The 26,535-nt window shown below is 40.3% G+C and overlaps 1 protein-coding gene across 1 annotated transcript; it reads left to right on the top strand.

The window, feature by feature from the left end:
• Positions 1-257: 257 nt before the first annotated feature.
• LOC122759958 (glycogen debranching enzyme-like) lies at positions 258-26,529 on the top strand (the record flags this gene model as incomplete). Its single annotated transcript, XM_044014978.1, has 30 exons — positions 258-340; positions 3,369-3,487; positions 5,664-5,874; positions 7,096-7,265; positions 8,075-8,281; positions 11,113-11,294; positions 12,414-12,525; positions 12,621-12,747; positions 13,201-13,303; positions 13,399-13,496; positions 13,900-14,039; positions 14,134-14,321; positions 16,183-16,306; positions 17,993-18,156; positions 18,803-18,904; positions 19,339-19,494; positions 19,641-19,791; positions 20,539-20,663; positions 20,749-20,861; positions 21,326-21,460; positions 21,545-21,675; positions 21,824-21,960; positions 22,581-22,714; positions 22,791-22,966; positions 23,060-23,162; positions 24,328-24,451; positions 25,109-25,210; positions 25,720-25,831; positions 26,138-26,273; positions 26,364-26,529. Coding segments are annotated over exons 2-30 (4,017 nt in total), but the record flags the coding sequence as incomplete, so codon positions are not given.
• Between the last annotated feature and the right edge of the window lie 6 nt (positions 26,530-26,535).

Raw genomic sequence — 26,535 nt, 5'->3', positions numbered from 1 at the left:
CTGAAAATAACTACTACCGCAAGCAATGAATGAACGGAAGATGAGCTAGAGGACTCGCACGGCGAGGTGGGCGCAGGGAGACCCGCGAGCCGTCAAGCTCGAACCCGTTGATTACCGCTTGCGGTACTAGTTACTATTGTAACTACAACGCTCCTTATTTCTCGCATCTGTGCCGCTTTACTTGCGTTATTACGGTACACCCCCGCTGGTCTGGTAATGGCGAACTCCGCCTCTTAGCTCACAGAACTCCGTCACTGACCGGAGCTTCAGCGCTGGCTGTTCTCCTGCCGCTGCCACCGCTGCTGCTGCTGCTGAAACGGAGTTAGGACACAAGTGACAGGTGACATTCACACATTTTATCCGCGTTGTCGCTGTAGTGTTGTTGTTTAAAAATGTTAACCGTGCGGGAGTTTTATCTTTACACACCGACAGGTTACGACATGTTATGTTGTTAGCCGCATTAGCTCACTGTGTGACACCGTTCACACCGTTTGTGGGGAAATACACACTCGGCTTGTTGTGACACAGCTTCTGAGAACACTTTAAACTGCTGTCTTTAGCTGTGCTTTGCTTCCATGGTGGAAGCATGAAATGCTGTCTAATGAAACCATTCACTGATGTGACAGGTTTATTCTCAAATTCGGTATGAATCTCATTCGTTTCCTCGCTTAAATTCCCACTTTACGGCACCGCCCACTACTGTGCTTCTACCGGGGGTCGAATGCCGAACTTGCCAAGATTAATTGTGCTTTTCTTACAGAAATAACGCGGCTTTGTGCCACTATGTGATTGCCGAATTAGTAGGTGCTTAACAACGATTTCTAAGAACCCTCTAAGTATATTTGATAGCGAACGTTGTTATGTTAGCATGCAAGGCAACATTAAACCATCACTCTTTTCAATTGATAACGGCACATTGGCTTAGCAGGTTCCTGCATGGCAAAACATTGTTTTCCGTCCACTTGATGAGTTTACGCGACCGTATCTTGGTGTTGATGTGGTAAGACACAGTGTCAAGTGAACCAAACAGTAGTGGGAAGAGTTTTATAAATAGTGTGACATTAACGCCTGGATTCCTGACCTTGTCCTGCTGGGACTGAGGCTCTGCGCAGACTCAGGGGGAGGCTTCACTCACTGGGGTTCACTGACTCTGGATGCATCGACCCCACTCACTGTGGAGCTCAGCTGACCCCAAGTTTTGGTCTTATATGAAAGTCTAGAATCCTGCACGTGCAAGTATTATATACAAAGTAAACATCGCTTGAATTACTGCTCTCTAAATTTCCAGAAGGTGCTGTATTTGCAAAGTGCACCCATTAGTGTTCACCCAGCTCACAGTTTTTGGTTCCCACCAGAACGTTCTGGGAACATTACTTTTTTTTGTAGGAATATTCCTTCAAGGTTCCCCCCCCATGTTCTCCCGTGGTTCTCCTCTTTTGATTCCCAGAACATTCCTGTAAACACTTTTGTCACGACCTTCATGCAACTTTTAGAGAACTTCTCTAAAGATTCCCAGAACGTTTCCCTAAAGTACACAATCTTCATACAACCTGAGAGTGTGTCAGCTAATGTTGGTTGAAGCTCAGTCTACAAGAGAATTATCCACATTAGTAAAGTTTTTTAATCGGATCTCCACTGCAGAGACCTTCATTTCTCTTCTCCTTTTGTAGAGATATTTTCCAGAGGGATTGCAAACTGTACAAACTTTAGAAATTGTGTAAACAACAAGTAACCCTCGACTGTGACTAATACAACAGAGATGTGTCTTTAAAGATATGTGTTTTCTTTCTATAAAATGGACTGAAATGGAGTATAACTCACTAACCACATCCCCAAACTAAGAAGTGGAATACACTGATTTAAAATGTTTATTCAATGCACATCACCATATTTTCTTTGTTATGTTGTGAAAAACCATAAAAAAGAGACTGTTGGTAGAGGTCCATAGGAAGTCACACCTTGGATGTGAAGTGCTTTGGGCTGTATTGTTGGGTGGGCGGAGCCAGGCCAAAATTAACCCTTACTTCACAAGAATAAAGTAGCCGTTTTATTGTTATGAGTGGAGCCAATGTCTCACTTTAATCTTATATTTCTATATTTAATATCTGATCACATTTCATGGTTATTTTATTTTAATTTCTTGTGTATTATACTTTAAACTTAACAGTTAAATTGTGATTGAATCAAAATATTTTGTAGTAGTCTATGTTCAAAATCAAGGACAATCTGAGGCACTCAAGTGAGGTTTACAGTCCGACACGTAGGACCATGTCCCGTATGGTAGTTATGTCAAAGACAACAACCTTAAGTGGTTTAAGTGGTTCAACTAACTTGTTTGTGGCATACACCATGATGCAACCTGGACACATCCTCAGTGATGTTACCTGGAGTCCTTGAGTGCTTCGAGTACACTCTCATCCAGGCGACCCAGCCAGGGGTGATCAAGCCCCGGCTTGTGTCCAGGTAGCGCTGCCGCACCCACGTGTTTCCTCTCCTGATCCACAGCCACCTTTAAGCAACTTCTGCTGCTTCAGTGGCCTCCTTAATGGCCCTTCGCCTTCTGACTCCAGTGATGCCCAGCATGTTATAGGGACTGGCCTGTGAACCTCTGCATCCCACCTCAATGGGATGGCACCTGGCTCTCCACCCGTTTCACTGGCACTCCTCCACCAGCGCAGCATATTTGGCTCTCTTCCTCTTGTTGGACTCCTCAATGCGGTCCTCCCAGGGGACAGTGAGCTCCTGGAGAACAATCTGTTTAGATGTTGCCAGTCCGGCCTGAGAGTTGTTGTGGAAACATTTTCTGGGAACTTCAGTTGCTTCCCCAGGTCAACTCTGAGCTCCCAATCTTGTGCCATTGCCAGGAGGCCAGAGGAGGTGGTTCTGGCTGTAACTGGAGGCTTTTCCCCAGCCCTCACAAAAGCGATACTCTTCTTTACTGGGCGACAGCGCTTGCATTCATCAATTCACAGCGTATGGTGTTCGCTATAGCCCTCAAGACTTGGTCATGACGCCAGCGGTAGCGCCCGTCACCCAGGGCTTCTGGACAGCAGCTCAAAATGTGCTCCATGGTCCCTCTCTTCTGACACAGAGCTCAGGCTGGTGAGTCCACCTTACCCCAGCAGAACAAGATGGATGGGCTTGGGAGAACATCGTAGACGGCCTGGATTAAGAAACGAATATGATGGGGCTTATTTTCATGGTTCATTAATCAACTATGAAAATGATGATTTGACCTTGCTTCCAAAACAGTGGTTCAGCCTGTAGATATTCTGAATTCAATGTCAACAACATACTGTCAGTGTGCCAGGATCATAGTACACTAGAGACTATTTATCAAAATGGACGATAAAACCTTGTCTTTGCAGGAGGCCAGTGACCCTTTGAAGACATCTCAAGATGTTACCTCAACACCTGAAGCAGATCCGAGTCCTCATGCTCAATGACCAGGAGAATTTGGAGAGGACTCTGTTCAGACTCGAACAAGGTAATGCCTTTTTTTTAGTTTTACAGATACTTGACTGAATAAGTTGAATAATCTAAAAACAAGAAGGTTGTTTGGTGAAATGGTGAAATACCAAGTGATTTACCAGCAGCCATTTTGTGTTCTGCCTTTTTCACGGCATTTTATAGGTTTCTCTTGATATTCCACGTTCCGTTTGTGGTCGGAACTCGGAATTATAATAATATAATATATGTAATAATATATATAATAATATGATCTGCTGAGCATCTTTTGGGGACAGAAGTTTTGTTTGACAAACATGACATACTGTAGGTCAGTTCTCAGAAAAGAAACAAACCGACCGACAAACAAACAGTAATAAAAGTGAATATTACAGTGATATTGTAAATTAAAATACTGGTAGCTGATGCATTTCTACAAAATCAATGTTCAAATGTTATTGTGTCAACCAGAAATGGATCCCAGTGAATTTGTGTTTTATTCAGTCAGTCCATATTCAGTTGAGTGTCTAAAAATCAGAAAATGAAAAAATGGTTAAATATTAGTTGTTTATTTTATAATTTATGCGAAAAGCAAATATAAAAAAACATGTTGTTGAATGATAAATAATAATAATACACAATAATATCATAGCACTTTGCTCTGCTCGGTGGTGCACAGATAGAATAAAGAGAGAGAGAAATACATAATATAAGAAAAACTAAAACGGAAAAGAGTCAGAAAAGGCATTCTTTACCACAGAGAGTGACTTACAGTAGTAAGTAGTAACTAATGTAGGAATATAGGAACTGTGCAGTAACCTGGAAAAAATCTCCAGGTTAGAGTAGAATCTTTTTAGTTATTGAATTAAAAACAATCATCCTCTGTATATTTTTATGTATAAAAAATACATTAAATCAACCTTTTTCTAACTCATTAGTGACATAACGACGTGACATTATTCCTTTACCCTATGATTATACATTATGTGTGTGTGTGTTGACTCTTGGAGCAGCTCGTTGCACCACTTGACATTTACTCCCCTCTTGCAGCTGATAAGGATGAGAAGTGGACTATATTTATCTACTCTGAAGGAGCAGAGGGATGTCTGATACAGTCTGGCTGATGTGTGTGTATGTGTGTGTGTGTGTGTCAGGGGCTGTGTGACGTATTATTTGTGTATATTTTACAGTCTTAGTATGAGTGGAGTTTGACTTATGTTAAGTCTTAAAGGTAGAGAAATTATTTTAGCTGCTTTAGCCTCATCATGCCTGAATTACAGCAAAAGTGGCAAAATAATAATAATAATAATAATAATAATGATAGTAGAGCAAAGCCCGACACACTCGACAAATTGCGTCCCCCCTCCGACCACTTTTGTCTGACCATGACCCGACTTCGTGCCTTATGCCTCTATCGCATTTTTCGACAAATTTCATGAGTTTTTATGCAGGTTAACTCCTTCAAAAATGACCCGAAAACCACGGCTATAATAATCTGAAGGATAACAAGAGGTTCCTCACACTTAATAATAGTAATAGTAAAAAAAGACAGAAAAAAACTCATCTTTTAACAAGAATAAATAGAACGCATTTGAATGCATCACCCTGCCTATTAGCCTGTTTTAAAATGGCTTCCGGTATGTTTTTATTTAAATTATTTACAATGCACTCAGTGATCTGGCTCCTCCGATCTTTAATCTCCACAAACTACAGGAGAGAGAGCTTTAAAAGTGACTTTTACATACAAACAACGAGTTTACACAACACCGGTTGTACAAACTTGTCGACTAAGCAGAAGTGGATTCTGATGCTGGAAAAACTTTAAAATAGCAGTTTTATCAGGATTATGATTGTAGCCTCTCACAGATGTGATTGTCTGATATTAAAGATGAAAACCGAGTGAAATTAAAAACCTAAAACTGATTTGTTTCCCTCTGTTTGTCTTACTTTCTGTGACTGAGGAGAAAAATGACTAAAATCAGAACCACATTGTTATGGTTATTACTCGGAGATCCACCTAAAAAACTTAAAAACACTACTTGTGTTATTTATTTGTAAAGTTTGTTTTGAGAAGTGCTACATCAACATTTTATTATTAACAGACAGAATAAGTTCTGGAATGTCACATCACGTCCTGTAGATTTCACAAAAACCACGACATTTGTTTGTTTGTGTGTGTGTACACTGCAGTAAGTAACTCTCGTGTGTCTCCTCAGGTTTTGAGCTTCAGTTCCGCCTGGGTCCGAGTCTTCAGGGCAGAACGGTTCTGGTTCACACCAATTACCCGCTCGAAGGACACAGTTATGTGCGAAACACGTTCCGCGTGTTGCCATGGAATAACCCGGCGGGGAGGGAGGACGACTCGGATAAATTCTGCTCTCTGGACATCAAAGTAGCCGGGTCCTATCAGTACTACTTTGGAGTCGGGTAAATAAAGAAACTTAGTATTAGGAACTAGAGCTGAATCGATTATTAATCGATTACTACATTAATCGACAACTATTTTGATAATTGATAATCGTTTTTTTTCATGATTAAAACAAGATTTCCAAATGATTAAGCTTCTTAAATGTGAGTATTTTCTTCATTTTTTTGATCTGGATAACAAAGAAATCATTAAAAGTGAATCATTTTGGTTTTTGGACAAAACAAGACATCTGAGAACATCGTAATTTCGAGGTTTGACGAAAACGATCAACATTTTTAAGGTTTTCTGTTACTCGATGGGCCAAACGATTAATCAATGAATCGAGAAAATAATAGACAGATTAATTGATTATAAAAATAATCGCTAGTTGCGGCTCGATTAAGAACATGTTTATCTCAGGCAGCCTTTTCTGACTGGAAACAGACATTTGTTAACTGCTCACTCTCCTGCACCAAGGTCCATGTTTGGTCATTTTACGTCACTTGGGTAAATGTCAACTAAGGATTTCCAACACCAAATTCATAAAATAACATATTTTAACTTTACTGATGGAGGCGGCAGTTAATGAACAACTCCTGTGTGATGTGATGTAAAATTGCTGATTTTCTCTGGAGTTTGGTTTTGGGAGAAAGTGAAGTTTTGGAAAAATCTCAGTTTTTTGTTGGAAAAGGCTGTCATGCAGGGAGATAAAGTAGAAACACATTCTTAAGATAGTGTACACTTAAGCTGGCGTTTGTTTAATGAGATGAGCCTTTTGTCAAGTGGCAGCGACACCTCAAAAACCTTCAATACAAAAGATTTGAAAACTTCAAGTGTTCTTAAGAAATTTAGCTTGACAGACCCCAATATGAGGAGGAAACTTATTTTTACCAACATATAATCAAGATGCACCTGCGAGAAATAGAAATATTATGTAGTTTTCCCTCTAAAATGGGGAAATAGAGCTCCAGATTAACAGAAACAATCTGCTGTGGCTTCACTTCGTTGCATTAGCCGTGTGTGCGTGTGCGCATGTGTGTGTTTGCCCTTCCTGTGAGGTAACGTCTACCTCCGATGGCAGTTATGTGGAGTCATGATGTAAACAAAAGGTTGGTGCACACAGCTGCTGTGTACACTGATTTAACGTCATCTGCACTAAAAAAGCAAATACATCTATAAAAATATTTAAAAGCACTAAAAAAGACGAGAAATGAAGCAAACAGTAAATCTCTATCTCTCAGAAACACAGAGCGGTCAGGAGCAGGATACATCGTGGTGGATCCCGTCCTCCGCGTGGGAGCGGAGAACCATGTGCTGCCGTTGGACTGCATCACCATCCAGACCTACCTGTCCAAATGTCTGGGACCTTTCAACGAGTGGACAGACAGACTGAGAGTCGCCAAAGAGTCAGGTGTGTATGTGTGTGTGTTCTATTTTTACAGATTTATGAGCCACATATTTTAAACTGAATCAATAAGCTTCTGTAGTTGTTATTGAGGAAATAATGGACGGACATTTTGAGTTAGGGATGACACAATATCACTTTTTCGTGATATCACTCACCTGAGGATGTGCTGTATCAGTCCGATTTTGACCGATATCGGCTCATTTCTAGGCTTGACACTGTTGGAATACAAGTAAGAAATACTAGATTTCTTCCTGTAATTAACAACTGTGTTTATAATCTATTAATCTGTCGATTAAATTAAATTAAATTGAATTAAATTAAATTAAATTAAATTAAATTAAATTAAATTAAACAATTAATTATTTGTCCATTTAGTGCAACTAATGATTATTTTCTGTTTGGGCCATAAAATGTCAAAAAAATTCACTTGTTTTGTCCACAAACCAAGAATTAATCGGTTTGAATGATTTTTTTGTCGTATGGGGAAAAGAACCCAGGAAATATTCACGTTTAAGAAGCTGAAAAATCAGAAAAACTTTATTCTTTAATAAATAATTCTTTAAAAAACACTTTTAATAGATTAAATGAATCATAAGGAATAAAAACTCTCTCAAACTCATTACTACTGGGATTCCTGTGTGGGTTAGGGAAAGAAGTCGGGGGTTTCCTGAGGTCACATGATCATATTTGACAGAAAATGATCATATTTGATTAACATACACTTTATAATACATATGGACATTAATCGGCGTGGAATCATTTCATGTTCATGTCGAGTGTGTGTGTTTTAGTAATAACTTCCTCTCTTCCAGGATACAACATGATCCACTTCACTCCACTCCAGACGCTCGGCGAGTCAAGGTCCTGTTACTCCCTCGCGGACCAGCTGACCTTCAGCCCGGAGTTCAGCCCCAAGGGTCAGCAGACCTACACCTGGACAGATGTGGGCGCGCTGGTGGAGAAGATGAGGAGAGAGTGGAACATGCTGTGTATCACAGATGTGGTTTACAACCACACCGGTCAGTGTCACGTTCATGTTTTTCCTTGTTTACGTCTCATTTTCTGTCCCAAGTCATTCACTACTCTTCTCTGAGTCTGTATCTGTGCAATATGTCACTGTCTGTCTGTTCCCTTAAACCATTTTCATTTCATTATAGGGCTTTTATTGTGAAATATCTGTTGCACTAATTAGTCCCACACTGGGGGAAATTCACTTTTTTTACATCAGCTAAAACACGTACGGCTGTACAAGAGACAATATAGACAAATAAGATTATTGAAAAATAGATTAGACCAGGGTTGCACTTGAGCTATTGTCACAGCTGTTAGGACAGAGACGGATTTAAAAGTATAATTTTAACCTATTACAGTTCTGCAACCTTTGCTCACTGCAACTTTTTAGCAATTTTGACCAATTTTCTGCAATGCTAATCCCTGTGACAGAGTCTGTTTCATCATTAATTACTGATCAGCAGAACAGGCCCAGAAAAAGTGGGTCGCAAGCACCGGACAATACTGTTGACAGCGAGACACACACACAAACACAGTCACACACTCATTACAACCATGAGTGAATGAATGAAGGCTTTATTTCAAACGTGGACATAATATTCTTAAAAAAAGATAAAGAAAGAAGAAAAAACAGAAAAAACAAAAGTGAAGATAGAAAATAAAAAAATCAAACGTGTCCAAAAAGGAGTAGAAGAAGAAACCTAATCTTATTTAATCCGCCTGCTTCTTCACTATTTTATAATTTATCACAAGAAAGAAATACACCTATTTACAAGTTATAGTTAAACATTACCTTAACCTTAATCTGACTTTATTAATCCCCATGATGGACATTTCGTCCACTGTATTTTACCCATCGTGTACCAGGAAACTTTCCTCATAACCGTAATCATATGATTTATTTTTGCACACATTAGTGTTAACATGTGAGCTGCAGTCTCACCTCTTAGACGTCCCTTTAAGTTAAAGATACATATTATTGTGACTATTCTGAAACTGATGTTTGGTTCATTTATGTTAAAATAGAAGTGCATTTAATACATTTTTTAAATCTTTTACCTGGGAAAGTAAACAAACAAACAACTCTCAGCTGTTATTTTACTGTATCTGTGCTGTCACTGTGAGCCTCTCACGCCTTGCCTCCTCACAAAAGGTCAGCACAGTAAAATGAGCCTGGTTTAAAGGTTAAAGAGAGACCACACTCCCTTATTTACACTATCGTGGTGACCTTTGACCCCAAAACCCTTGCAACAAGTCTGACTGTTATTCACTAAAACTGCTTCAGAAAATACAGTATATGGTTTAAATAAAATATGTTTAGTATGTTTTAAAGAACATTTATGTATTTAATTCACACAGAAACAACAAATGTTAACTTGTACTAAATGACAGTTCCCTTTAAAACCTCACAGAATCATAAACATAATTATTATTATTCAAATGTATGTGCATGTTCCTCTAAATTCCTCTTATTCTTAATTTACATAATATATGTATAATTTTTAAGCGCTGCTTGTCTGTTATTCAGTCCTTTTCTTAATATATTCCTTTTCACTTAACCACTAACTATTGATAGATTCATTTATTTATTTATTTTTATTTATTTAAATATGGATTTAGTTATTTGTTACTCTGGATTGTGGGGAAATGTTTGTATATTTGGAAACAATAAAAACAAATCTATATAATTATATTTATACATATTTATTTTTCCTGGGGGCAAAATGAGAGTAGATGTAATGTTTAACTTTCTTAATTTGACTTTATTTTTTTGACGTTCAGTTTTTTTTGACAGCATGTACGTTCCTTTAATTCGCTATTTACAGTTTACCCAAAAGGAAAAAAATAACTAAAAGAAGAAATAAAAAGAAACATAATCCCTCTCCAGAGGGGGGTGACATCCTAAAAACTATCTATGTATTCCCTTCCAGTAAGTTTTAATAATGTCATAGCTTCAAAAAACTAGATAATTAATGATTTGCATTTGTATTTCCACAGTTTCTGTAAGGTGTCAAACTTTCAAAGTTCACTAATGGCGCATTTCCACCGGCTCTACTCTCCTCGCCACGGCACAGCTCGGTTTAAGTAGTGTGGGTACCAGGTACTATTTTTAATACCTGCTCCTGCCCGGTTCCAAGCGTACTAGTAGTAGGTACTATGTGATGATTGGTCAGACTGCCGGCTGCTGAGTGGCCAGAGTCCCAGGAAGAGATGTCCCACTCACAAATCAAGCCGAACAGCGCCGAACTGTAGATCACTTAAAACTACTTAATACTCTTAAAAACAACTACCAGGGAAACCTCTATATTTAACAGGAGTCTTTTAAAATGGAGTGGTGTATTTAGGGACAGCGCTGATGATCGCGAATGGCATCACAGACCGCTGCCGCTGTAGTCTGTGGAGTAGGAGGCTGTACTCCGGAGACATGTGGACAGAAATCAAGCCAAACAGTGCCGAATTGTAGATAAGTTAAAACTACTTAACAATCCTAAAAACGTGGGTTAATCTCCAACAACTACAGAAGTCTGGTGTAAAGTCACTAGTCACTCGTGTTTGTGTGTCACGTATAAAACAAAGTCGCCGCAGTTTCACTCAGCCGTGCAGTGATGACTCCGCCCACGTTAAGTAGGTACTTTTTTGTAGTGGAGATGCAACCTAATAGTGCCGTGCCGTGCCGAGGCAAGGTGAGCTGGTGGAAATACGCCATAAATGACTGACAAGTTGAAAAAGTGGTGCTCTGCTTTATTTCACACTTAAACAGACTTTTTTCTATCTGGAATCTGACACTCACTCCTCTCATGAAAATACTGACTCATATTTTGCTTGTTTTCCTTTACAGCTGCTAACAGCGTGTGGATCAGAGAACATCCAGAATGCGGTTACAACCTGGTGAACTCTCCACACCTGCGTCCGGCCTGGGTCTTAGACAGAGCTCTGTGGCATCTAACCACCAGAGTCGCAGAGGGACGCTACGAGGCTAAAGGACTCCCCGCTAACATCACACAAGAGAGCCACCTGACTGTGAGCACACACACACTCGCACATTAACCCTATGTTTTTGTGAGCTTTTCCCACTCACTGGGGTTCGGGAAGGACGAGGAGGCGGCGTTGAGGGAGCAAATATACCGGTTTATTGTAACTGAAAATAATCAACCAAACAAAACATAAGAAGTCAGCTGTGGCTGGTGTGTCAGCGCTCTCCTGCGCTGCGCTGTTCTGACTTTCTGTGTCTCTGTGTCTCTCTGTGTCTCGGTGTCTCTCCGTCTCTCTCTCTCTCTCTGTGTGTCCGTGTGAGGACCCAGCCTACTGCAAGAGACCAGAACCAGGTTACAAACATGCTTATATAGCTGACTAATTACCTGATTCTGTCCAGCTGTCTGATCACCGGCTGAGCCACTCCTTCCTTTCCTCCAGCAGCCGTCGCTCTAACCAAGCCCCACTGCCACAGTTTTCCTCAAAATTGCATTGGATTTTAGCCATTTTTTCCAATAGGAAATTGAAGTTTGTGTCGCTTTGGAAACCGCTCTCTCTCTCCCATTCCAAACCCCATAGACAAAATCAGCAATTTTACCCTATAGCTCAGAGGAGATGTTCATCCACACGTCAGACGGTTTAAATATATCGTTTTGTAATTTCGGCATTGGAAATTCTCTGTTTGGATTTACTTTAGTGACATGAATTTAGTAAACGAGGCAGCAGTAGAGCAGCAGCTCCTGTGTCGCTGTGTGCTAAAAATGCTGGTTTTCTCTATGGACTTTGGTGCAGCAAAATAAGCAACAAACAAACAGTTTAGTTTCTTGTTGGAAAAAGGCTATCTAATTGCAAGCAAAACTGGTCAAAACATTCTTAAGTTGTTCCTGACAAATAACTGGTATAGATTATTAATAGGTGAGAATTTTTTAAAGTAGCTACAATCTTGTTTCTTGGTGTTTCCCGCTGGCAGCCATGTTTCCAGTGTCTCATGTGTGCACAGAACGCACTATAGACACTATATGTCAGTCCCTCATACCACCACACTTAAAAACCTGAAGTATTGGTTTAATACCTCCATAAAAATCACTTTTTCCATTTATTAACAGTGACAATACTGTTAATATGAAAACATATGTGCTTTCTCTCCCGCTCTGTCTCTGTGTGCAGGCCATCCGCAGTGTCCTGTGGGAGGACATTTATCCTCAGGTCAAACTGTGGGAGTTCTTCCAGGTCAAAGCGAGCAGTGCAGTGGAGGAGTTCAGAATTGTGCTACAAAGTGGTAAAAATACTGAAAAGTAGAACTGTAAAAAAACTCTCAAAAAGGTGTGTTTCAAATCCTTTAACTTTGATTCAATATCCTTTGCTTACATGTAGGCAGAAAGCCAGACCATAAGAAGACTGGAGGGAAGAAGGGCCTTAAGATCATCCAAGACCCGCAGTACCGTCGCTATGGCAACACAGTGGACATGGACTCTGCCCTGGAGACGTTTGTTCCAAACAGGTCTGACTCACAAATACAAGTCACTGTAATTTCACAGAATATAACTGATTATTAATCGATTACTAAATTAATCGGCAACTGTTTTGACAGTCGTTTAATCTGTAAACAAGTGTGTTTTACAAATTAAATGTCAATATTTTTGGTTAAATCATTAAAACTGATTCATTTTGGTTTGTAGACAAAACAAGACATTTGAGAACACTTTTTTTTAAGGTTTGGGAACATTTTCCGTCATTTTATGGACCAAATGATGCTCGATTTTAATCAAGAAAATGATCTGTTAATCTGTCAATCAAATAATTGTTAGTTGCAGCCCTAAAGTAAAGTTTTCCTGTGACACTGAAACACAAACACAATATACTAAATAATGTCCATTCTCTTGATTAATTGTGTTTCAGAGATTAAAATAACTTTTAATTATCATGTAAATATATGTTTCTGTGGTTAATGTAGCTCCTCCCCTACGCACATTGAGGAGTGCTGTGATTGGCTGAAGGAGAAAATAGAGGCGCTGAATGCAGAGCAGTACCACATTGTGGAGCAGCATCAGGAGCAGGTAAAAGGCTTCTTCTGTGGAACGTGAGAAAAGTCCAGTCCAGCAAAGCTTTTATATACACCCATGTTCATTTTTATCTCTTTGTCCTTCTCGAGGCGGCCAACTGCACGGTGGGAAACGTAGTGTATGAGCGTCTGGCCGACCATGGTCCCAAGCTCGGTCCCGTCACCAAGAAGAACCCTCTGGTTACCAGGTAAATGTGGATTTAAAGGAGTGAAAACTATTGGGCGGTGAATGAAGAATACTTGTTCTCAGTGAAAACATCGCTGCCAGTGGGAACATTAATGTCTTTAATGTGCTCAGGATATATTTAATGCTTCTTTTTGCTTTTGAATAGCTTTTTTAGGCTGGAATATGAAGTTTGTAAACTCCTCACTCTCCCGCACCAAGCTCCATAGAGACAATCAGTGTTTTTAGCAGGGCTAAAACAGTGGTACTGGTTTTAAAATCCTGAGTTAAAGACTTGAAGTTAAGCAGCCTTAGCTTCAGTCCCATGCATGATGATCTCTGTGTGTGTGTGTGTGTGTGTGTGTGTGTGTGTGTGTGTGTGTGTGTGTCTGTCTGTCTGTCTGTCTCTCTGTCTCTCTGTCTCTCAGGTATTTCACCTTCCCGTTCAAGGACATGACTCTGGAGCAGGAGCTGCAGCTGCTGGACAAACCTGACAAGATGTGTCACTTCCTGGCTCACAACGGCTGGGTGATGGGCGACGATCCCCTGCGCAACTTTGCCGAGCCAGGTAGACACAGAACACTGGTGCACCAACAGTATTGCAGACAGAGGTGATTCGTGTGATGATTCCATTGTGATGATTTCCTGTGCGTACTGTTAAGGTTCTAACGTGTACATACGCCGCGAGCTAATCTGCTGGGGCGACAGCGTGAAGCTGCGCTACGGTCAGGGTCCCGAGGACTGTCCGTACCTGTGGGCGCACATGCAGAAGTACACCGAGATCACGGCCAAGTATTTCCACGGAGTCAGACTGGACAACTGCCACTCTACACCTTTACATGTCGCTGAGGTACTGTCAAACTATTACATGACAACACTATAGTGTGACGTTTATCTAAAAGGATCTGAAGGCTGAACATTGGTTTTGTCGCTGTATGCCAGAGCCTTATTTCCTAATGAGCTAGATTTCTATATAAAAGTTGAATTACACCACTTTTTTTTCCAGGTGTAGACTAGTGTATCTAGCAACACTGAGTAAAATTAAAGGTGGAAAAGTCGAAGTGGGTGAGGACATCAAATTAAATGCTTAATCTCAATGTGAGGCTTTTAAAATTCAAAGTTCTGATGAGACACATTCTTCCATAGTAAAGGCTCAGTAGATGACTATATTAATATATCGTTATTGGTTTTTCAGGGCTGATATCAATACTGATTATTAATGAGGTTGAAAAACCGATATTTGGAACCGATGTGCAACACAAAACTTCCTTCAGTATTTATGAAATACTTTTAAATTTATTTTAATTAAAAAGATAAAATAAAACTCAATGGTGCTTTTTTTTCCTCTCTTGTCATTCATGTGGACGTTTGGTAACAAATTCTAATTAGCAGTGAGAGACACCACGTTGGTTGCCATAGTAGCGCACTTTGTAATTACTTAATAATATCAGTGATCCTTAAAATATAATGCTGATACGATAATCGGCAATATGCTTTTTGTGGCATAAAACAGTCGGACAAAGGTTTTACTAGTAACAATAATTAGTCAGTATATTTGGGACTCTGGAGGCCCTACCAGTCGCCAAAGTGTAGAAAAAGAATACTCAGTAATTTTTTCCGTGGTCCCCCTTAGTGTAGGTATAGGCGATAAAACATGCAATGTAGAATTCCCTGCGATTGTGGCGACACAATGCGCATTTCACCGCGAATGTTGCCACCCCACCAGTAAGTTTACTTCGAGAGCTCCACCTTAGCTCCACCTTGTCTCTGCGAGAGTGCAGGCGAGGGAAGAAGAGCGGTATTATGTCAACACAGAGGGACAAGTGTGCTGTTGGTGGCTGCACAGTGGAGCACAGTGTTTTACACAAACTTCCAGCCTCAGAGGATTTTATATATGAAGCTAATGTGCCGGATAAAGTCAGCAAACGTGTGTTTGTGTGTTCCCACCACTTCGCATCAGACTGCGGCCAGCGGTCACTGTATTTAGTCAGCGACTTACAAACACACACATTTTTAAGAAAAGGTCAAATAGAGCTCATAACTGACCATTCTGACACGTCCTAATTAAAAATATTTGTTCAGTACGTCCTCCATGATCGGAGCACAAACTCGGTCTGATACAATCACATACAGCGGCAGTTTATGCAGCTTGCCGCTGGCTGCTGGCGATCAGCGGTGCTGTCCCTAAGTCTTTTTAACTGATTTACAGTTCAGTTTAGAAATAAAGATACTGTTCGGTTGTTACATCATTGCTAAAACGACAAATCCAATGCTTCAGTGACTGCAGCCTCTTCTTCTTCTTCTCTCTGTCCTGTGCTGCCTTGTGTATCGTTGTGTTCCAGGCCATGCTAGACGCTGCCAAAGCGGTCAGGTCCAATCTATATGTGATAGCTGAGCTGTTTACAGGCAGCGAGCTCATTGACAATGTGTTTGTAAACCGGCTGGGGATTAGCAGCCTGATACGAGGTACAAAGACTCATTGCACGAATGAAATTGACGCATTTATACTTTTCTTCTTCCTCTCTTTGTCGCTGCATTAATCCGTCCTCTGACTCTGTGACCGCATGGTGTGTCGACTTTTGATGCCTGTCGCCACTAACTGGCCATATCCCCCACCTCCATCCTCCTTCTCTCTTCCTCTTTGCATGACCCTATACCCCCTCCCTCCCTCCCTTGATTCCCTGTCTGTTGACCCTGCTTTGACTGACCAGTACATGCTGGGCGTGGCCAGAAACGTGTGTCCTAAACTGTACGTGGTGGCTGAGCTGTTCACCGGCAGCGAGGAGCTGGATAATATCTTCGTTACCAGGCTCGGCATCACGTCGCTCATCCGAGGTACAGTTGTGCTCTGTGTGTACGCACGCACACGCACACACACACACACACACAAACCTAATGTACTCACACAGGGATGCATGATATTTTACTCATTTTGATATCTGATATATGCCAGTCGGGAGCGCGTCCGCTGATAACTGAGGTAATTTAGTCTCTTCTGGAGTGAAATTAAGATAATATTTGTAGATATAAATATTCTTCATTCTGCAAAATAAATAATTATAGCATTTAAAGAGGAAGCGGTAGATACAGCCTACTGTTTTTTGTCATTTGTCATGTTTTTATGACGTATGACTATACATTTATGTTGAAGGCAATATCAGCTGATGCTGAATCGTGCATTCCTAAAATTAATGTTTTTTTATCGGATGAATTAATGAGAAAATAAACGTAAAGACAAGAAAATGAATGACTTTATTTGAATCATAACAATAAACTAAACTAATCTAAATAAACAAACACAGAAGAAAAATAACAGCTTTATTTGTTTTGTTGCCTAACAGATGATGGAAATAACTTATTGACCCTTTAATAAACTTTAATAAACTAATTTGAAACAATAATTGTTTAGCTTTCTATGTCAGATTGTAGATTTATATAAGAGCATTCAAACAAACGTAATAAATGAGGTGAAATCATCTACACGTCCTCTCCCATCATATATTTTTATTTTTATTTCACCTTTATTTAACCAGGTTACGACTGTTAAAACAAAATAGTACAAAATAAAACATTTACTTAAAATATCCAGAATACACTATGAAATTCACACAATTGGCAAGTTAATATAAAGTTGTCTCCGATAAAAACATCTACAACCAGATGTTTTTGCCTGCAGTCATTTAAAAACACTTTTAAAATGCCAAAATGAGAGTTGTGGGGTCATTTTGTCGATTGTTTCAATGAAAAAGGTACGGACAGTAAAAAGAAAAAAGTCCTGGAACCAAACTTCCCATAATTTAACTCCTGTGATTGTCATTTAGTGAAATATAATCAGTATAGTATAGTATACAGTATATATTGTTTGCATTGAGTTCTATTGTACAATGTACAGTATTTCAAATTTTAAGATTTGGCAAAAGAAAGTTCTGTAAAGCAAATAATGGCAGTTAGTTCACAGAGATGAGTATGTTTGTCTTTCATGGCTGCTTCAATTAATTGTTGTAGAAATTCTGTAGTTTAAGTCACGTGATTTATTCATCAAACCAAACCAAAAGTTCCTTTATTTTCTGCCTTCTTTAAGTGTACAAATGTAAATGCGATATTTTAAGACTTTTTCCAGTTTTGTTTCCAGTTTCCTGTGTTTCCATCAGCCTGTTATTAAGTGCTCATAAAAACAGGCTGATGGGAACACGCTATTGACCTTTATTTGTCTACAAAGTCACATTAAGCTCAAAATGATCTTCTCCCTGCGATTTTACAACCCCGCCAAAGACAAATTACATCGGAAAACAATAAACAAGTATAAAAATGTCACAGATGAAGAAGAAAGCACAGTAATGACACATTTTTAAACATCACACTCACTGAAAACATGGCTGCCGTAGACGTTTTTACATTGCCTACACTCTGTGCCATGAATGTGTGAAACGTGCTGCATCCGTGTGGATTGTGTCGTGTCGTGTCGTGTTGTGTTGTTTCACCCACTTTCTCCTGACACCACCTTCACCCACCACTCCACAGAGGCCATGTCGGCTGGAGACAGCCACGAGGAGGGACGACTCGTCTACCGCTACGGAGGCGAGCCGGTCGGAGCCTTTGTTCAGCCCAGTCTCCGCCCACTCATGCCATCTATCGCCCATGCCATGTTCCTCGACGTAACCCATGACAACGAGTGTCCCATACAGGTCTGTGTCTCCCAGAGGTTGGATAATGTTCACTGCTTTGTGTCACTGTCAGACAAACATTTATGACTGGAAAATGATAGACAAAACCAGCAATTTTGCGTCGCAGCACAGAGCAGCTGCTAATACTTATTCTGTGACTTTGGTGTTTGAAATCCTTCACTGGGATTTTCCTCAGTGACACAAAGTGACCACACGAGGCTGCAGTAGCTGCAGCAGCTCCTGTGTCTCCATGAGCTAGAAACGCTGATTTTCTCAATGGACTCTGGTGTGGTAGAGGGAGTGGTGTATATATCAGTTTCTTGTTGGAAAAGTCTGTTTAACAGTGAGATAAAGCAGCAAAATTTATTCTTATTTTATTGCAGACTTTAACAGGCATTTATTTTATTATGTGAGCTTTTTGTTAAGTGGCTAAAATCTGCTGGAACTGCCCCTTGTACGTTTTCTTTCTTGGAACATTGACTTTTACAGGAAAAGTCAGTTTCAGTTTCACTGTTAGTTATTGAACATTTGGGACTTTAAATCATTCTGCATTATATTTAGAGTATCTTTATTTTTGTTTGCAGGTTTAATACATACATATATGTATATATAAGGTATTCCAAGTGTCACATGTGTTTCAATGTGTGTGTGTGTGTGTGTTTTACAGCTGCGCTCAGCTCTGGACTCTCTGCCCAGCTCTGCCATCGTCTCCATGGCCTGCTGTGCGACTGGCTCCACCAGAGGATATGATGAGTTAGTGCCACATCAGGTAACACACACACAGACACAGACTTAATAATATAACACTTCATTTGTGTTTAAATTGAAGATGTTCATTTGTGCACAAACGGAAAGACCAGTCAAGGCTGTGAAGTTAAAGGCCAATAAATAATAACAAAAATAGAGAGAGGCAAAGAAGTATGAACTAAACTAAATAAATTAAAATATGTAGAAGTAGACGCCTTTTACATTTACACATTCATATACGAATCTCAAAAAATATACAAAACTGTAAACGTAGTGAAAATGTACAAACATAAACACTCTCCTAAAATTTTATTTAATTATGTATATGGTTTATTTGATAGTGACAATACAACTACATGCTGTAGTAATTGGGGCCTTTAACAATGAGGATAAAAATGTTTTACATTTACAATGATTGATTGATTGATTGATTGATTGATTTATGTGTGCATGTAGATCTCTGTGGTGAAGGAGGAGCGTTTCTACCCCAAGTGGAACCCCTCTGCGGTCCCCTCCTCCACCGGTGAGGTCGGGTTTCAGAGCGGCATCATCGCCGGGAAGCAGGCTCTCAACAGGCTGCACCAGGAACTGGCAGCAGAGGGATTCATACAGGTACAACACACACACACACACACACAGAAGCACGTGTAATACCAGTGTTATGCTGTGAAACAGGAATCAGCAGCCGAGCCGTGAAGCTGCTGAACTCTATAAATGTGTAAAACTAAACTTAAAACATCTCCCCCCCTCCTCCTCAGGTGTACGTGGACCAGGTGGATGCGGACATCGTCGCAGTGACCCGTCACTGTCCCAGCACGCACCAGTCTGTGGTGACCGTGTGCAGAACGGCGTTCTGGGATCCTAAAACCCACACGTATAACACCAACATCCCGCCCATGTTCATACCAGGTAAAAACAGCAAGAAATTATGAATTATTCCAGTGAGTTTTGTGGTTTTGAGCTGGAATACTATACATCCCTGTGTTTGTTTACATTCTGTGTGCGTTCTTGTAATAAAAAACAGATAAAGTGCATCAGCGCATGAAGCAAAATATAAAAAATAAAAGTCTATTTTGTTGTTGCTTTGTTTTGTTCAAGCAATTTAAGGTTTAAGGCAAAAACTATAATACTATTAGTTTTGTTTGATGACCAGTTTCATGTATTCATTACTAAGTTTATACATTATTTTTATGTGAAATATATAAGAAATGCAGATTTGAGGGACAGACCTTACTAATTTTAAATGTAAACGAAAAAAGGAAACAAATTTTGACCAAAAACAGATCAGCATCATCTCCCGTAGCGTCGTTCATAATAATTGAATTTTATTAATCCCCTTAGGGAAAGTATTCCTCTGCATTTGACCCATCCTAGAATTAGGAGCAGTGGGCTGCCACACTGAGTAGCGGCCGGGGAGCATTGGGGGTTGTGTACCTTGCTCGGGGGTACCTTTTTTACCCTTTTTTGTCAGGGTCGGGATTTGAAAAAGTTCCCTTTCCAGTTGGCCAAGGGCTACCCATAAAATCCACATTGTCGAACTCTAAATCTAATCTCTGTCAGATAATCTGAATTTTCACAATCTGGAGACTCCAGAGAAGTTACTGAAGTTATGTTCACCCCGACACTGACACTGTGTCTGCGTCCTTCTTTCTGTAGGTAAAATCGAGGAAGTGATACTGGAAGCGAGGACGGTGGAGAGAGCGGCTGGGAGTTATGAGAAGGACAAAGACTACATCAACGGTTTACCAGAGTACACTGTGGAAATAAAAGAACATATACCGGTAAATATCTATCACACTTTCCTTCACAACCTTCAAATGAATGAATGAATGAACGTACGAATAAAGAAAAATGTGGTGTTTGTAGTTGCAGGAGAGCGCGGTGGTGAAGCAAGCCGAGGTGACGTCTAAAGGACGATCAGAGTTTGTGGAGGAAATCAGCTTTCAGAAGCTGACACCAGGGAGCGTCATTGCTTTCAGGTAACACACACGCACGCACAAACACACAAGGTACTATTCTCTTTGAATCCATACCGGTGCCTTTTTTTAATGTACATTCCTCTTTTTGAATTAGCAAACTAGTAGTTCCCCTCAGGGTGCAAAGTGTAACTAAAAAAAAAACAAGCCTTGAAACAAGCGCATAATAAAGAAGATAAAGCAAACCTGCCATTGTTTAAACAAACAAACACACAAACAGGAAGAATGTGACTTTTCTGCAAACCTTCTACTGGCTTCAAACAATGTTCCAACTTCCAGGGAACTTATCGTAACTACAGAAGCCCGAGAGAAGCAGAGGAAGTTGAATACAAAACACAAATCCTCCTCAACTACAAATGCGAATTATTGCCCACCCCTACACCTTCATGAAGCAATAGATTCCATTGATAACTTATTCAAAGGTAAATTTCCTCTTCTTTCTCTCTGTGTCTGATCTTTCTTTCCAGGATCAGTTTGGATCCCAATGCTCAGAAGGTGGTCGGTGTCCTGAGACACTATCTGTCCCAGTTTAGCCCCAAGTACAGGAGAGGCAGCGTCGTGGATGAAAATCCACCAGAGATTCTCCTGAAGCCTCTGGCACAGTGAGTATTTTCCTCTTCTTTATTTTACACATAAAAACCACATGTAAGAGTCTGTGTGTTACTCACACACACACACACTCACAGGCTGATGTCCAAGCTGACGTTAGCAGACCTGAATTTCCTGCTGTTTCGCTGCGACTCTGAAGAACAGGAAGACGGCGGAGGCTGTTACTCCATCCCAGGGTGGGAGAAGCTCAAATATGGTGGACTTCAAGGTACGTTCGCTGTTCATTGTTCGCACTCGCACACACACACACATGCACATGCACACGCACACACACGCGCGCACACACACACACAAAGGAGCCTGCTTCTCTTACTGTGTGTACAGTAAATGCAGTTGTGGTGGTTTCCTCTGTGCAGGTCTGATGTCAGTGTTTGCTGATGTCCGTCCTAACAACGACCTGGGTCACCCTCTGTGCGCTAACCTCAGACAAGGAGACTGGCTCATAGACTTTGTCTCTAACAGACTGGTTAACAGAGAGGAACCAATGGCGCAGGTGTGGATTTTACACAAACACACACAGGCTTGTTTTTAATGTTCCATCCACGGGTAACCAGCTTGAGACACAAAACACGTACCAGAGCAGGGACGCAAAGAAAGACAGATTTCTGCTACTTCACAAAAGACTCGACTAATAACATCTATGATGATTTAAGAATGATTTATTTGCTTTATCTCACTGTTAATCAGTGAGATCGTTTTCAGCTCAAAGGGAGCTCACAGGAGCCCCCGGTGCACTGCTGCCTTATTACAGTAAGTATGTGTGTGACACTGAGGTAAATCCAAACAAAGGACTGAGGTAAAAAAATAACACATTTGAAGTCACTAACGGCGGCAGAAGTTGATCACCGAGTGCTGTGTGTCGTGGTGTAAAATTGATGATTTTCTCTATGGGATTTGGTGAGGGAAAAGTGATTTGCTTTTCAAAGTGACACAAACAGTTTCCAGTCAAATAGAAGAGGTCTAACTTTGAGATTAAGGAGTGAACATGTTTCCAAGACTTTGTAGACTTAAGCTGGCTGAAATCTGTCTTTTTTACAGATTGACACTGAAATTGATTCAACATAAATAAATGACATGAACAGTAATACTGTCGTGGTTCTTCTGGCTCTGCAGGTGGGTCAGTGGCTGACGGCCATGTTTTCTTACTTGAAACACATCCCACGCTACCTCATTCCCGCGTACTTTGACGCCATCGTGGTGTCGATCTACACCACCGCTCTGGACGCCACCTTCAAACTCATGTCCAGGTAGGACAGCACATGGCAGAGGTGACATTTAAATCATGTCTTTTATCTGCTGCTGAATCTTTTTTGTCACACACAGTTTTGTCCAGAATGGCTCCACCTTTGTGCGACACCTGGCTCTAGGTTCTGTGCAGATGTGCGGCGTCGGACGTCTCCCCGCTCTCCCGCCACTCTCTGTGAAGATGGCGGACGTTCCCTATCGCGTCAGTCCGACCACGGGCGAGAAGGAGCAGTGCTGCGTCTCACTGGCTGCAGGTAAAGCGCTCACTCTCCTACACCAAAGTCCAGTGAGTAAATACTGCTCTGCTGCTGCCTTGTAGATGCTGTTTAAATGGACTTTTTCTTCAGGTCTTCCTCATTTCTCCTCTGGGATTTTCCGCTGCTGGGGCAGAGACACTTTCATCGCTCTCAGAGGACTCATGCTACTCACTGGGAGACACATTGAGGCTCGGTGCGTGTGCGTGTGTGTGTGTGTGTGGCTGTGTTTCTTTCCTCTCGTTGACTGAAAAAACTTTCCTGGAGTTTATAATTCACTCACTATCCCAAGATAGTCTCGGGGGAATCCTTTCAAACTTAACACATACGTTTACTGGTGGTAAAAACGTCAAATTGACCTCAGGGATTACTTTTATTATGCCATAAAATTTAGTATAAACTAATTTTACTGGTGTAAAACCACTACCTTTACTGATTGTATGAATTGTTGACTTCACATACTCTGAGTTCAGGATTTTTAGATGGTCGCTACCATACAAACACTACTACTACTTTTACTGTTAATAACACTTTTGTTCACTAAATCAGTCGTACACACAGTACTGTATCATTTTGTCGCTACGCTGTTTTTTTACATTGTTTAGTACGGCGAACTCAAGCTGAAACAATTACTCGATTGTGTTATTTTGATAATCGATTAATCGGTTTGAAGCTTTTCAATATTAAAACAATTTTTTCTGGTTGTTTCAGCTTCTCAAATGTGAATATTTTCTTAATTTCTTTGCTCCATAAAACGAAGAAATCACTAAAAGTGAATCATTTTGGTTTGAGAACCTTGTTATTTCCAGGTTTGACAAACACTGATCAGCATTTTTTAACATTTTCTGACATTGTATGGACCAAGCGATTGCTCGGTTAATGGACAAAATAATGGACAGATTAATCGGTTATGAAAATAATTTGAAGAAGTAAACTCACTGTCCTGAGGAAGTCTCAGGGGAATCCTTTCAATTCCAATTCAACTGGTTTACTGGTGGTGAAATGTTGAAATTACGTTGATTATTTCCTTTGAATGCTTTACCTTCAGGCTCCAGTGTGTAAATTTAGTTGAAATTGTTTTTTTGCATAATTTTTGGCATAAATTGAAAAACAATATCGTTGATTGTAGGAATTGTTGTTTTCCATGACTCCACAATGAGCCTTTACTGATTGTATAGTAGCCGACGAGGGACAAATGAAACATGTTTTGACTTTTGACGCTAACTCAAGACTACATAGGTTCTATTATTCAGGTGCAACCACATTTAACGACACTGAACTACTTTATAATAAACTTCAATCAACGTGAGTGTGTTGTATGATTCTGGGAGGTTATTTTTGTGTCTCACTGATCTCCATAGCAACATCATCCTGGCCTTCGCGGGGACGCTGCGTCACGGTCTGATCCCCAACCTGCTGGGCGAGGGTCGCTGTGCCAGATACAACTGTCGTGACGCTGTGTGGTGGTGGCTGCAGTGCATCCAGGTAGACGGGAACACACCCGGACACTTAGCCATAACTGATACTGACCTCATCCTAACCATACAACGGTCTTCACCTTAAAATGGAATCATTTACATTATATAGAGACTTGATTATTTTGCCCTTACTCTTAAACCAGGTCTTTACTCCTTTAAAAGGCCCTTTAATATCAAATGTCCTCACATTTGCAAAAATAAAACGGGGATCGGCAAGTAAATGTTTGCTTTTTTTGTAAGTATTTGAATATTTTGGGCCAAAACATTGAATCTTCATCAGGCAAAAGTCGCCTTAAAACGTCTTCAGTCACAGACTAAAACCCACGTTTGCTGTGAGATACAGTACATACTTGTATCATTTAAATGTTAAGAATTACTGCTTCTTCTTTGAGATTTGAAATAAAAACACTGCGCTCGCCATGACAATAGCATTGTTTTTATTTTTATATTTATTGTTATTGTTAGTTTAAGTCAACTGTCAATTCTAGCAACACAATCTATTTGAACCAGTTTGCTGACCACTGGTTGAATACAACAACAAATACAAGAACACACACACACACACACGCAAGCTCTATTCTTCACATGTAAAAGAGATTTTAATCTTCTGGGGTGAAACAAAACAACTTTTCTAAGTTGTGTTCTTCTGTTGTTCTTACGTCAGGACTACGTTACCCACGTTCCTCAGGGTCATGAAATCCTGCGCTGCCCAGTTACGCGCATGTACCCGACTGATGACTGTGAACCCTGCAAACCTGGAGAGGTGGTATGTATGATGTCCTGAAAATATGGTGATTCACAAAGATGTGTGTGTCTGTGTGTTCATTTTAAATATAGTTTTTTGGGTTTTTTTTTTTTTTTTAGATCCAAGTCATATCCATCAACTTTTTCAAATAAAGACACATTTTGTGTCACATAGAAATGTTATATATTCGACTGAAATCATGTATAATTAAAGGTTGTAATGTTACAAAAACGGAGAAATGATATATAACCACTTTTTCTATTACACAGCGTACATGATACAAATTACTTACATTTCTAAATGTAATATTTTTGAAAAGATATTTTTTAGTCTAAAATCCATTTTTTATTCTTTGGTTTTCCACCCAGTATTGAAAGACTTGTTTATTTTTGTAGGTTTTATACTTTCTACAATCTTTTATTATTTTATTCTTTGTTTTCTTGATGTTTTAAGGTCTATTAAGTGTATTGTTTCTTCATACACATACACATACATCTACATTGTGTGTGTGTGTGTGTGTGTATGTGTAGGAGCAGCCTCTGCACGATGTTATTCAGGAGGCTCTACAGCGACACCTGCAGGGCATTCTGTACAGAGAGAGAAATGCTGGACCCAAGATCGACAGGAACATGAAAGACGAGGGTGAGACATAAAAGCCTTTGTGGGGAATTTCTTTTGTTTTTAAATGGCTTTTTTCAGGGTTAAGACCTGGTTTTAAAATTGGGTTTAGGTTATTATTAGATCGAGGTACTTAATTGTGATGGTTAAGGTTAACCCATGTCCTCACTAAGGTATAACAACACGTTTGTACAACACATGCACAGGATATATGACTTAAAGTTTATTCTTACATAAACCAAACCTCAGTCACATGGTTCCCAGTATAAATATCAGACTTTGACAGACCTCTGGTCACCTGAGAAACTTTTTAAACTTGTCTGTTTTCAGGCTTCACCGTGTTTGTGAAGGTGGATCCGGACACGGGCTTTGTCAGTGGAGGGAACCGCTTTAACTGCGGCACGTGGATGGACAAGATGGGAGAGAGCGACAAGGCCAAGAATACGGGCATGCCGGCTACACCCAGGTGACCATAGAACCCCCTCCTCCCCACCCCCCTCCCTCCTCCTCAACTGTCCCTTTAATGTTGTAACTTTGTGTGTGTGTGTGAGAGCAGAGACGGAGCGGCGGTGGAGATCGTTGGACTCAGTAAGTCGGCCGTTCGCTGGGTTGTGGAGCTTCGTGCCAAAGGAATGTTTCCATATGATGGAGCGACAGTACAGAGAGACGGTACATACACACACACACTTCCTGACGCCAATCAATTTCTTGAATCGATTCCAGTTTTC

Source organism: Solea senegalensis, unplaced genomic scaffold (genome assembly GCF_019176455.1).
Source record: "Solea senegalensis isolate Sse05_10M unplaced genomic scaffold, IFAPA_SoseM_1 scf7180000012697, whole genome shotgun sequence".
In the NCBI taxonomy this organism is placed as follows: Eukaryota; Metazoa; Chordata; class Actinopteri; order Pleuronectiformes; family Soleidae; genus Solea; species Solea senegalensis.
Note: the sequence above shows the minus strand (reverse complement) of the source record. Positions and strands in the feature narration are given on the sequence as shown.